This window comes from Rhinolophus hipposideros (assembly GCF_964194185.1).
Source record: "Rhinolophus hipposideros genome assembly, chromosome: 7".
Taxonomy (NCBI): Eukaryota; Metazoa; Chordata; class Mammalia; order Chiroptera; family Rhinolophidae; genus Rhinolophus; species Rhinolophus hipposideros.
In genome coordinates, this window is record NC_138053.1 from 12,863,640 (window position 1) to 12,877,838 (window position 14,199).

General features: G+C 37.6%; 1 protein-coding gene across 1 annotated transcript in view; it reads right to left on the reverse strand.

Annotated features, from left to right (window-relative positions):
* LMNB1 (lamin B1) overlaps positions 1–14,199 on the reverse strand; it is a 45,869-nt gene that overhangs the window by 9,618 nt on the left and 22,052 nt on the right. Inside the window, exons 4-8 of the mRNA XM_081054131.1 lie at positions 11,158–11,328; positions 9,630–9,755; positions 4,424–4,644; positions 3,373–3,598; positions 1,980–2,084 (exon numbers count right to left, since the gene is read on the reverse strand). Coding sequence (XP_080910257.1) covers positions 1,980–2,084; positions 3,373–3,598; positions 4,424–4,644; positions 9,630–9,755; positions 11,158–11,328 — 849 coding nt within the window. The remainder of the gene's footprint in view (positions 1–1,979; positions 2,085–3,372; positions 3,599–4,423; positions 4,645–9,629; positions 9,756–11,157; positions 11,329–14,199) is intronic.

Genomic DNA, 14,199 nt, shown 5'->3' on the forward strand with positions numbered 1-14,199 from the left:
GAGTTTTAAACTCATCTTTGCTATTAAGTTGTACAATTTTACAGATCACTTATTACTACTAGGTTCCAAAGAGCTTCTTATCACATTTAATGCTAGCTACTAAAGGAAAAAATGCATTAGATTATTTTATATGATAATTGAGATCTCCATTAGACCTATAGAATATATATCTGTTTAGTCCCTAAGGAACTACATCTAGGGGAAAACGTAGATGATGAGCATAATGTTTTCACATTAGAGAAAGAGAGCACACTCAAATCTGAATCTTCTGAATTAAAATATCAAATACTTTCCACTACATTATGCAGCTCCATAAGACACATAATAAGACCGAGCAATTTTCTCTCACTAGAGTAATTACTAAGGAGAAGAAAAGATAGTAGAGTTAGGATATTTGTTCCCATTTTTAGCCATTATAAAATTAGCATTTGATTTTCACAATGTGGTGTCAAGCTCTAAAAATACACTTTTTAAAAGAGAAATTCTAAGCTGTTGAGCCTTTGATCTTAAACACTGTTTGTATCAACCAAAATTTAAAACGTGTTTAATATTTTTTTTAAAAGAATTGATAAAGAGACAGTCATCTCTACATTCTTTAGGGGTGAAAATAGTGACTTCTTTAAAATCTGTATCAAGTCAATCCGGCCTCCGCAGCTGGGGGTCGGATGGGGAGCCCTGGGGCCGCCAGGAGAGGGCCTGAGGGAAGGCCATGGGATTGAGAAGTTGGAGACTTCTTGGTATATCGGTGGTCATCTAAACAAAACCAATGCTTGCTTTTCTTTCTCTGTTGTGTGGGAATAGCTGGCCTCTGGGGTTAAAGTGACTGATGAGAATTCTTTTGTAAGGGGACCAAATTTGAACTTTGTTATATGACACTGGATTATTGCATTATCTTAAATCAGGATAAGTCCAGAAATGTATGCTGTTGCTTAAACTTAAATTCCAAGGCAGGAGATAAAGTATCTTCAGTTCCACAGTCACCATGAAAACTTTGACCCTGAACTGTAGTTTTGTGTTATTATATTTAATGTTTATAAATTACCACAAGATCTCAGGAAATGTATCCTTATGTTATATATTCTACTACTGTTTATACTAATTCCATATGCATTATAAATCAATAATTTGGACTCTGCCAATTCTTTACTTCTTTCATTAAATGAAGTAACTCTGGGAAAAATATCTGTATCAAAGCTAACGGATTTTACTGTATGCTAAATCACTAAGTAAAAGCAAAGGATCTTTGTGTTTTCTCAATGAAGCATACATCTCTAAAAAGTGAGTAAGTGATATTTAATAACTATTAAAGAAGTGGTATTTAGAACATAGCAACAGTAAACCATTTAGAACTCAAAATAGTCAGAATGGCTCCTAGCCCATCTCTCTAAATCCAGAACCTTAGATATTATGTAAGAACCACAAGTTACTCTTGCTAAGTGCTCTTTAAAAGAGTGGCTCTTTACAAGTGCCTATGGATCACATGACTTCTGTTGAAAACACAGGTCCCTGCCCCGACAGCAGAGATGGTGAGTGACTAAGGGTGAGGTATGGCCCGGACACCAAAACACTTCGCAGATGGTCCTGAGGCCCACCAAGGCTGAGGACTGTCGCCTCGAGGCAGACCTTCGCATTAACAATTATCTCCCTAACAGTTCCTTGTGCCAAGCAGGAGCTCCTGAATTATAATGTGCTGCTATTAATATTATCAGTCAAGAGACAGCTGTTTTACATCTACTAGAGTAGACAAAATAAAAAGAATTCATAGGTCAATTCTTTCACTTTTAATAGTCAATTACTGCTCTCAATAAGGTAGAACTTTTACAATCTTTAACCGCACGTGTGATTCCCTAATAATGTCCGAGACCTTTTCATAACCATTTCTAAAATGCTTCTCTTAAAGCCAAAAGCCAAAAATTTTCTTGAATTACTTGAACTGTCAGTTAAGACAATGGAGTTAAATGCTGACTGCATTCACTTACTGTAACAGTCTGGCCTGCCTTCAGCACATATCTTGAGGTATATTTATAAGTGACTGATGTGTCTCCAATTTTTCTGATCATTTCCCAGCCTCCCATTGGTTGATCCTAATCACAGAACAAAATAGAACAAGGTCACTTCAAATATACAGAAAGCTATAGAATAATCAGATAAATGAATCTATACAGGCAGTTAAACTAGCTTTATGGCTGTTTTCCCATGATTCACGTTTTCCCATTATTAAAAGAAAACCTGGCTTCCCCGTCATTCAGCAAAACAGTAGTACTTCAACAACGCTGCAACTTTAGTTATTAAGGTACTTAATTTTAAAGAAGACAAAACTGGAAGAAAAGGGATACAAACCAAATTAAATGGTCATATTCACTGCTATAATAGATCAGGTACATCTTTTACATTCACAACACAATCGAGCTGTCATAATCATAATTACAAACACCTAATACTTGATTACTTTCAACATACAGGCACATAAGCTTAGAAACAGAAGGAAAAAAAAATGTCCTTTTCTTTCTGCATCTTAGAGCCTATTCTCTTTAGTATCAGAACTGCTGGTGCTCCACTACCCATCGAAATTATTTCTTCATCCACATGAAAAATAGTTCCAATAGCTCTGTTGAGAAAAGGAGTAATTTTCACAAATAACGCTGGACAAATCACGAAGGTATCCTTCAGGAAGTGACATCCATCCTACCGCAGCCCCCTGCATCCCCAGACCTGCCTTCCTCTAGCATCATCTCACACCCCGGGAGGGGTGGGGGGCGTGCCCCGAGGTGCACGATTCCTAGTCAGGGAGTACCTTCACCACGGAGCTCTCAAAAGCCCCAACTCGAAAATGCAGACTTCCCTATGTTTATGTTTACTTCTAAACAAATAATTCAAGACGGGGTTTCATACTATCCTTGATACAAATTAAATCATTAGTATTTGTTTATTAATTTACAGAGAAAAGGGCCCCCTGCATATATCTGAGTCTGGGTCATATTTCCTTCCTTTAAGTTAACGGCTGTGAAAGAATATCCACCCTTTCCACCTAAATTCCAACTTTATTCACAAATCTGGCTAGGGCAGGGAGTAACAATAATTCATCCTTGGCAAGTCCACTGTGACAAAATAACTAGGAGTGAAAAAAAGCACTGGCTCTATAAAGAAGGTCTAATAAAGAAAATCTTCACACCACTACGAACACCAACTCCTCTTATTTTTGTTTAATACTTTCTATGAATTTTTGTAAACAGGAGGACGGAAACTCTTATTCTGCAAAGACTACTAAATCCAAACAAAGGCCGAGGAATTATGACAATTGCAAGACAGGCCACCAATCAGCAAAGCACGACTAGCAAAAAAAAAAACAAAAATTGGAGCTGTTTTTGTTACCTGTTCGGAAGTGTTCCTCACGCGGATGAATTTCCCGTCCACGTCGATCTCTTCAATGCAGACGTTCCCAGTGGCCGAAGCGGAATGCGCGATGCTAACGCTACTGCTTGCCTCGGATTCTTCCACATCAACTCTCTTCCGCTTTCCCCTGGTTGTGCGCACGCTGCGACTGGAGGATGCTCGTGACACTGTCACACGGGAAGAGGGGCTTGGAGAGAGCTTCAGTCTACACGGGAAAAATAAAACGTTCTGTGTATGAAACACATATGCCCTTCCTACCTTAAAAAAATGGGCATTACCATCCTGCACATGCATTTCTAAAGCAAAACATGACTGACAATCAGACACAGGCGATACACATCTTAACTACCATGAACTTCTGTGTGCTAGGATGGCCACCATCATTTTTCTTAAAAATAATAATAATAATTGGAATGTTTTTCCCAGGAATAGAATATAACCATAATGCAGAATGTTTAGGAAACAGGAAGTCATCCCATCTACCATCACCCTACCACAACCACTGTTACGTTTAGTACACTTTTCTTAATCTTCTCATGCCTATATTTTCTTTTTTACAAAATTACAATTATAATGTACATAATACTGAAATGGAATGGCTTTTTATCCTAAATCAGATGTTCTTCCTTTGGAACTCTTTTCTGAGAATAGGTGTGAAAAGGATTTATACACTAACCACATTTGAAAAATAAGTATAAAGTCTCTTTCAGCGAATCTGATATTTTACAACATATTAAATTATCAAAACATTTAAAATCTCAAAGGAAAGACTCCATCCTGACACAGCCCAGCATTTATAATAATAATAATAATAAATAATAAAAGACTGCTTGAGCAATAATTTCTGATGCTGAGGTAGAAATGATTTATTACTACCTACCTCTATGACCTAGGTTTTAAAAGTAGTAACAGAAAATATTTAAAGTTGCCTTAATTGTTTTACAATAAAACCTAACCCTATTTACTTTTAAATAAAAAGGGTGGGGGCAAAAACTAGACGAGGAGGTCGAGTGAGAGCTAAGTTACTTACCTCTCTTCTTCTCCTTCTAAGAGCTTCCTGTAAGCACTGATTTCCATGTCCAGGGCTAGCTTCACATCAAGAAGTTGCTCATAATCGTTCAGCTGTTGCTGCATCTGATCCCTTATTTCCGCCATCTCTCTCTCTTTGTCAGACAGCATGCGCCGAGAGTTGTCTCTTTCTTTAGCAAGCAAGTCCTCCAACTCTTGAATCCTCTCCAAACATGCTCTAGACTTCAGATTCAAGGGAACACATTTACTTTCTAGGAACATTCCAACATTAGCACAAGGCAGCTATTTTAAACCATAAACCACTTCCTGGACTGGAAAGCAAATACAACCCTAAGTAATGTCTATCATTAGAAGTCAAGAGATTTTGTTTTTAATAACACCAAAATTCCTCCAAATTAAAATACAGCCCAGAAGAAAGTTTTGGCTTACAAAAGACTAAAAAGAAGATAGTCACCAAATGGAAGTGTCATAAATATACATAGAATTTTTCTGTATTTGGCCAAATAAAACAAAATTTTAAACTGTGGTTTCAATACAAGTCAAGTCTGGCTCCCCTATAAGCCTTTTAACTCAGAAGTATAAGTTAACAAAAGGAAGAACTAAAAAGACAGGAAACTCATTGACAAAAGAAACTCATTGATAAAAAATAAAGTGTGTATATGTTTTGGAGAATTGCTGGGACTATTCAGAAACCGAAGACCCGGGATTCTGGTTATCCCTTTAAGAACCATGTTCCTTTAGTATTGCTGCACTCTCTCACGCTCAGCATGCAAAGACTGTACAATATAACGTGGTCTGTAAAAGCCACCTACTGTGCAAAAACACTACATTCTCATCAGTAAATTTATTTCTCACAGGGGTCCGGGTTAAAAATTTTGAAACTGCTTCACATGTATACTGGGACTGAACAAATTAGTAAACAATATGGCACAACTCAGGCTTCTTATTCAGACAGGAAAGTTATAGATAAGCAAGAAAGGAAGCTTAAAATGAACCCTGGGGTATGGGGTTAGAGGAAGAGACACAGTATGAACTTGTGTTTAACTTAATATAAATACCAGTAGACAGACAAGTGTGTAAACATGGGTTCGCATACATGCATTACCTAGACACAATGACAGCCCAGTACCAACGAGCACACTCAGAGCCCAGATCTCAATTTCTATACACCATTTCCCGGTAAAAATAACCAGAGCTCCCTGGAGAAATCGCCAATTCCAGGGCTGCAGCAGGAAAAAAACAAGATGAGCCTGGAGCATCTTAGAGTAGAACAACATAAACAAGTGCTCCAAAATAGGGGGACATGGTAAGCAATCTGAACTCCTCACGTCCAAAGCTGGAACAAATTGAGCCGATAAATAACGTAGTACCGGACTATAATCCAAAATATAAAATAAAGATCCATGAGTCCATGCTGATATAAATAAATGAATGAATTTACAAATAAACAGGGGTAGAAGAAAGAAAACTTCACCTAAGAATACCACTTAATAAAAGTAGATACTATCACTTCAATATGAAGCTGAATTCCTTCCTTCACCCTCGAGAGCGGGCTGGACTTACTGCTTCTCAAGAACAGAATGTGGAAAGTGAAACATCACCAGTGATACAACGTGCATGTCATTAATCCCTGATAGGATGTGTCAAGAAGGGCACTTAAAACCCATAACCCCAACCTGATCCTAAAAAAAGCACCAGACAAACCCAGCTTGGGTTTGTCTACACGACACCTGGCCAGTTCTCCTCAAAATGGTCAAGGTCATGAAAAACAAAGAAAAGAAAGCCTGAGAATCTGTCACAGACCGGGAGACTAGGGACACATGTGGTACCCCGGAATAGAAAAATGACAATAATAGAAAATGTGGTAAAATCCAAATAGTCTAGGGGTGGCCGGGTGGCTCAGTTCGTTAGAATGCGAGCTCTTAACAGGGTTGCCGGTTTGATTCCCACATGGGCCAGTGAGCTGCGCCCTCCACAACTAGATTAAAGGACAACTACTTGGAGCTGAATGGGCCCTGGAAAAACACACTGTTCCCCATCATTCCCCAATTTAAAAAAAATCCAAATAGTCTCGAGTCTAGTTAGTAATACACCAGTGTCGGTGTCTTAGTTTCGACAAATATACCATGTGATATAAGATGCTAATGATGGAGGGAAACGGTGAGGGAGACGGGGGAACTGTCTCTATAAGCTTCCCAACTTTTTGGTAAATCGAGAATTATACCAAAATAAAAAGGCTGTTTAAAAAATAGTCTATCAATCAATCAATGAATTACAATTCACAGTAGCATCTGACATTCTACATTAGAAGCAGGCATTTATCTTAAGAGTGATGCTAAACATAATCCCTGCCTCGGAGAACTTGAATTTAACCGCATTTGCGGAAAAACATGCTATAAACTGAGAAATCCATCTTTCCTCTCAGGCTTCTTATATTTTCTTTTCTCCAAAAGAAAACATACGTAAGTTCAAAATGTCTTTAATTAATCTCTTCACTTTATTTCCCATGTGGGGGGGTAAACAGAATGGGCAACAATGTGCAATCTACGAGTTGATGAGTGACATAAACTACCGAGGAATCAGAGATAGTCTCTGAGCCTAGCTTGTACACCCCAAGATGTCCTTGTTTGTCTGCCTCTAATGCCATGAAGTTCTTTAAGAGGGAAAAATTAAAACTTAGGTATAAAAAAGTTTTAAAGTTACTCTGAATCACTTGCTATTTTAAATAGAAATATTTGAATTGTATTTTAGATAGCTTCACTACATCAGTTATCTCATGTTGCATGCAGGTAGCATGCAACATGAGATACAGACCTAGATTCTTCCCAATTCTGCCATTAACTACATAGACATCTCTTTGGCACTCACTAAACCAGTATCTACAATTGGAAAATGAAGAGGTCTAATTAGGTTATCTGTAAGATCCCGCCTCTAACTCTAAAATTTTATGACTGACCTTTAATGGTCTTGGTCTACTTTATTTTACAGTATGTAACAGTTTATTGTACTAGTTTATTATGATCTAGCTGTAATAGAAGTTTCCAGAGTCTGGGTATTAGGAAAACAAAAATTAGAGGTGCTGTCCAAGTGCCACTGAAGACTCCTGCAAGCCAAGCAGACTCTGACCACCCAGTTAATTTGGCCCAAGTAAAAATTCTATATAGAAATGACAGAAATGCTTTTAGCGATATATGAAATTCCTAATTCCAAAACATAATAGTGCCAACTTTGTATTATTTAAAAATATTTTTTAAAGTCACATTTTAAAGGCTGTGACAATTTTAAATAAAATTTAAGAAGTACTTCACTGATATGAGTCGCACAACAGAAAGGAAATTCTATGGCCTAACAGGCGGTGTGATGAAACTGATATGACTCAACAACAAATATTATTAAGATATACAATAAGAAAATATTAAGAGATAGCTTTCTTTTTGATGATATTTCTAAGGCTAAAATTTACCAATGAATAAAGATATTCCTCAAGATATATTATTTATCATAAAATCTGATAGTAATGAATAGAGAAAAGGATCCCTACTTCTCCCCTCCTCCCAACCCCTAGACAGAGAAATTTCTAAAACTCTTCTGGTTGAAGTTGGTGCTTCTTTCCTATTTCCTAAGGAGTCCGCTCCTGGAAACCTCCAGGCTCTGCCTAACATCATTCAAATCTACTAAACTGAAGTTAACAAAAAATCTTGCAAGGATGGAAACACACTAACTGGCAAACAGGGAAGCAGCCCTAAAGCTGAGTCTGAAGACGGGGCTCCTAAGTCCACAGCCTACCACTGTTTGACCACAGGCAAGTCTGGTCTCCTCATCTGTAAAACACCTTAAACCTAGCAGACTCAAGTGGATTAAGCAGTAGCCAAACAACAATTTTAAAATAAAAGGGAGGGAAAGCATAAAACAGAAAAAGAGGGGAATAGCTAGAATATAATTCATTAAATGGAGAAAAGTAAATGTCAAGTCATAGTAAGAAAGAGGCCTATTTTCAGAAAGGTGCCTGTTACAATGCTGTAATGGAAAAAAGATTACCTGTTAAATTCCCAAAAGAAAATCTTTGAAGAGAAATGAGGTGTAAAGTGAAAACTGGGAACTATGAGAGAAACCCCTTTATCAGTGTGTAGCCTCTGAGCAAGTGGTTAAACCCAGCTAGGTCTGCGGTCAGCTGAGTGAACTCAAAAGTCCTTCCAGCTTTAGTGTTATATGAAAACTTCAAAATACTACTATCAGGACAAAACAGGTCTAAAATAATTTTTAAATTTATGTTTCGAGTAATAAAGTACACATAACAGGCAATGTACAAGCTTCAATTTTAATTGATTTTTTTACATCACCCTATGTTATGTAACTCATTGCCTGCTTCGTTTTCTAAATTCCTGCAATAAATGTCTTCCGTTTGATAATCAGAAAAAGATTTTACTAAAAATAAAATAAAAAAGAGAAGTTTAATCAAGAGAAAGATGAAGATCATTCTCATGTGGAAAATTTAAACCAATAAAAATGTAGGTAAGCAGTAGGTTATTAAAGCATTCTGAACACTTCTGTGACTGTATGTACTTTGTGTCCAAACATCTACCTCAGGCTGAAAGAGATTGCAAGCAGTGCCGTGCATACCATTAGGCTGCACCTACAGGCATGGTCACGTACAGATGGGCTCCCAGCCACACCAGCAACACAGTCGTGTCACTTCAGTTACCAATGAATGAATTAGTCACTAAATTCTTAACTAATACAAAAGTTAATGCTAAATCCCAAGATCCTAATTATTCAGCAGTTCATGCATTTGTCTAGCAACACAAAGCATTTACCACCCATAAAGAATTTCTGCATGTTTTCTTCACTATGGTTTCCAAACTGGTGCAAAAGAAGTATTTTGGGAAGAGCACTGTGTGGAGCTGACACTGCTTGGAAGGGTCAGAAACCTGGATCCTGGGATAAGGCCAGGGAATAAAATGGCAGCTTCCTCAAGGGCAGCTCTCTTAGCTCTGGGTAATCCACTAATTTAGGAATAACAGTCTTTTGCTTGGAGGGTGTTTATACAATACATGATGAAAAAATCTGGAGAGCACGATGAAACCGGAGTGTGGAAAACCACTGCCCTCTCTGACAAGCGGCATCAAGCAGAGCAAAGCAGGTTGACTACCATGGTGGAGGTGGCTTTCAAGTTCAACTTCAACTCTTAGGGGAAGACGTTTACTCACCTCTTTCTGTAGATTAGAAAGCTGAGATGAAAGGCTCTCAATTCTCATACGACTTTCCATCAGTTCTTCCCTGGCACTGTTGACAGTAGAAGTATTCATCTCTGATGAGAGCCTGGCATTCTCGAGCTAAAAGCAGCAGCAAATCATAGTCAGTCTTATCTAGTGAATTAGAACTAACAAAGGAGGAAGTATGATTCATCTCAAAGTATTTCATTCCAAACCTAAGCCCTGCTGGTAACTGGTTTATGAAACAGGAAAAGCATCATGAAGTTGGCTAACGTGGGATGAATGACCTTAAGTCTTTCAATGTACGAGCTGTAACAATGCTAACAGACCCGGGTCTTCACCCAGAGTTTACTATTTCCATATTTCATCCACTATATCTCTAATGTCACAGATAATATTGATAATAAATTGCAGTAGCAATTGAACCATGGTGATGTTAACATCACATATCCCTAACCCACCAAATCTAATATAGAATTTAAAGCACTAAGCAAAAAGCAATAGCTTATAGATTACTTCAAACCAGGTGGAAACACTTCCTTTCAGAAGTGAAAAACAGCTCCTCGGATGCAAACAGTATCCTGATCCTCCAAATGCCCATAACAGGTGGCTCTGCGTGCATCTCGGACACACTTTTGGGCACGTCGTGTCTTCCTTCTCTGGCTCCCTCGGAGGCCAGTCCATGGGACTGACCAACCCTTACTTTAGCTCCTTGCCAGCCCTGTACAATGCCTAGCATGAATACACGTTAGACAACCGGATGTGGAGTTTAAAAGATCTCTACCTTTCAGCAGCCAATTACCGCTTCATAAAATGGATTAAAAGCAACATGAATAGTTTGAGGCCATGCAATGGAAATATTTTTCAACACCTCTATGATTCTAATTTCCTAAGTCTTCCACTAATAATTCTTTATAATCAAATCATGTAATATTTAACACATTGGCGTAAAATCATTTACTAAGAAAATCTGTACTCGGTGGTTATTTTATGGATTTTTGCATGGTCTGCTAATACAAGTAAGAAATTTCTGTAATAATTTTTAAATGAGTAATAGTAGCAGAAGAAGAAATATGAGACTTTCCATTTGGCCTTTGTTCAAAAAAGCCTGAAGTGTGGTGGTCACAACCTATGGACAACGGTGACATGGGCTCGGTACAGCCCAGCCTTCGTTCACTATCGAATGGATGTGTGACGCGATTAGTGCTTATTATCGAAAAAAAAGTGTTTTCAGATGGCTTGGGTTTAACTGCAATGACATGACATGAATGATCAATGGGATACAAAGATAAACCTTTACCTCAGATAAAATTAGAATAACCCTACTTGCTTTGAATAATCTCTAGTAACTTTTACTTTGTAAATAACTGCTTTACAAAAATCCATTTTCTATATTCATGGAGACTAGGGGAATGCCTTTAAGAAAACCAGAACAAACCACATATCAAGTCACGTTACGTTCCTGAGGGTGATTGTGAAATAACGGGAAGAGTTGAAGCGAGTCCGCAGAGGGGCTGCTCACCTTGGCGTGGTAAGTCTGCTCCATCTCCTCCTTGTACAGCTTGACCTGGGCGTCGTGTTGCTCTCGCATCTCATGAAGGGCCTGAGCCAGCTTGTACTCATACTCAATCTGACGCCCAGAATCCACCTCTACCAAGCGAGTTTCATGCTTCCTTCTGGTCTCATTGATCTCCTGGGGGGGGGGGGTGGAGGAAATGACATAAAACCAAGTTACTTAACGTGGCTGCACTGGTACAAGTCTGGGTGACGTCAGAGCCATCTGCAGCTTCACACACCAACTTCCTTGTGTCTGTCCTAGGGCAGGCACGTGAATAGACACTTTTTAGCCTTCATTTCCAAATGAGAAGATTTCTGACATGGAACTAATGACAGAAATAGTAGCATCTCAAGCCCTGGAAATTTTGTTTCTTTTCAGAAAATGGCATAGCTATTTATTTCTCTGAAGGCAAGGAATGGCCTGGAAGACTTATTGAAGTACCATGTAATCGTGGATAACTATGTACACTGAACAGTAACTGTTTTCCTAAACTGTTGTTTTGATGATCCTAAGGATACCTCTGAAAAAAATCCACGTGAAAAGTTAAACTTGTCAGGACAACTTCAACTAACAGACTTATGCATAATGAAACTATCTTCTTAGACATACTAAGATGCAATAGCAGGCATAGCAAGCTGAGACTTATTTTAAGAGCTGGTGCTAACGTATAATATCAGTTGATACAGAATCTTATTAACAATATCACTTTACTATCTTAAGTACATATGGCAATTCTCTATTAAAGAATAGAAATGCAAGCATAATCCTTCACTTTATATTTTAAAGAACCATTCCAAACTAGCATGACTAGGAACACAAATCCAAGAACAAGATTTCCATTCCAGCCTCCAGCTGGGAAAATAGATTTGTCTTTAATAGCAATGAATAAAGAGGCCACAAGAGGGCGATATAACCCACTGAAGTTCTTGTTTCTGGATCATCTTACAACATGGGTTTTCCTATGCCTTTCCTCATCTTTCTTTTAACAGTTCTTAGCAGAGGAATATATACTTGACAGAATCAGAAAACTAGGTTCAAATTCCAGTTCTGCTATGAACCTCCCAGGGTTCATATCTATTTAATGAAGTGAAAAACATGCAAGTGAAAGGCTTAGGTCAATAAATCTTGAGCACCTACTAATAATTTTGCTCTTGTCTATCTCCCTTCCTCTTTAACTGTTCGTAATAAGAAACTTAGGTACATTTATTGAACAGAATTATAGCTTCCAAAAAAAATAAATTGTATCTTCCATGTTTAAAAACAAAAGGAATCTTTAAAATTTATTCTCCAAAAAGGCAAAAACCAAACATTGAAAGATGTTAGCCAAACATTCTAAAAACATTACTTTTTACTGATGCCATTTTTCATTTATTACTTTATGTAGAATCAGTGACTTGCAAAGAAAACAATACCCTACTCCTGGTATAAAGACGCAGGAGTCCACACACAGCACCAAAACTAAGCAGTGATATTTACATGTGGAATTTAAAGAACAAAATAAACAAACAAACAAACTAAACAGAAACAAACTCATAGATGCAGAGAACATTTTGATGGTTGCCAGATGGGAGGGGAGTAAAAAAGATGAAGGAATTAAGAAGTACAAATTGGTAGTTACAAACTAGGGGGATGTAAAGTACAGCATAGAGAATATAGTCAATAATATTGTAATAACTATGTACAGTGTCAGGTGGGTACTAGACTTAATGGGGTGATCACTTTGTAAATTATATAAATATCTAACTACTATACTATGCTGTACACCCGAAACTAATATAATATTGAATGTCAGCTGTAATTTTAAAAATGTTAAAAAAAAACACAAAAAACTAAGTAGTGCTAAATCATGGACAATTTTAACAAAACAAAAATGTTAAGTCGACTTAATATAAAAATGTCTCCATTTATAAAGCAAAACTGTAGTTAACAATTATATGATAGCATTCACTATAGTTGACAAGGAGCTTTCACACACATTCCACTTTGATCCTCAAACCACTTCTTGAAGAAAAAAAAATGGTAGGTATTGGTGATTCATTTTCAAATAAGAAACCGACTGGAGAGTTATCCAAAGTCTGCTTGTCCAGTGAGTGCACTTCAGCCCAACAGTACCTTTTTTTGTCTTAATATTTATTGTTATAAAAATGGTCAGATTTCTATTATTTTTTCTCCAATTATAAAATTTTTTAACTCATACAATAAATTTTTATTTTTAAATCATTGTTAGTCACTGTTTTCAAAATTACATTACTTCCAAAAACATTAACTGCATGTTCTCCACCTTGGGTTAATTCCAATCCTCTTCAACTTTGAGGAAATATACAGCTCCCCTTCAATTTTATTTACTTTTTTGGCAACAGTTTCTGCATGCCTTCAATTCCCAAGGCTTGACCACAGATGTTAAAGGCTTGTAACTGATTTGAAGTATACACACATAACTATAAAAGCTGTGATAGCCAGCCTACAGGCCCCTAATGGTTGCTGCCTTCTGAATTCACACCCTTACATAGTCCTCTTGCACACTGTGTCATGGTTGGTATGTGTGATGGAGAGTGATGTTATATCACTTCTGGGATTAGGTTACAGAAGATAATGCGGCTTCTGTCCAGCTCTCGCTCTCTCATCATTCATCTTGGGAGAAGCCATATTATAGCAGCCCTATGGAGAAGCCCGTGCTGAAATAACACCTCCTACCAAAAGCCTGTAAATGAGGTCGCAGCAGCTCCTCTAGCCCAGGCTGAAAGCCTGACTGTAACTTCATGAGAGACCCTGAAACATAACCATCCAGTTCAGCAGCTCTCAGATTCCCGACCTTCCGAAACTGTGAGACAATTAAAGGTATGTGGTTTTAAGTTGCTCAATTTTGGAGTAATTTGTTAGGCACCAATAGGTAACTAATACAATGCTTAAACAGGTTGACAGTAATTAACTGCTGTGACCAAGCCTATACAAATGAGATGGAGTGAAATCATATCTGGAGTGAAATCATTTACCGTAACAGCTTGA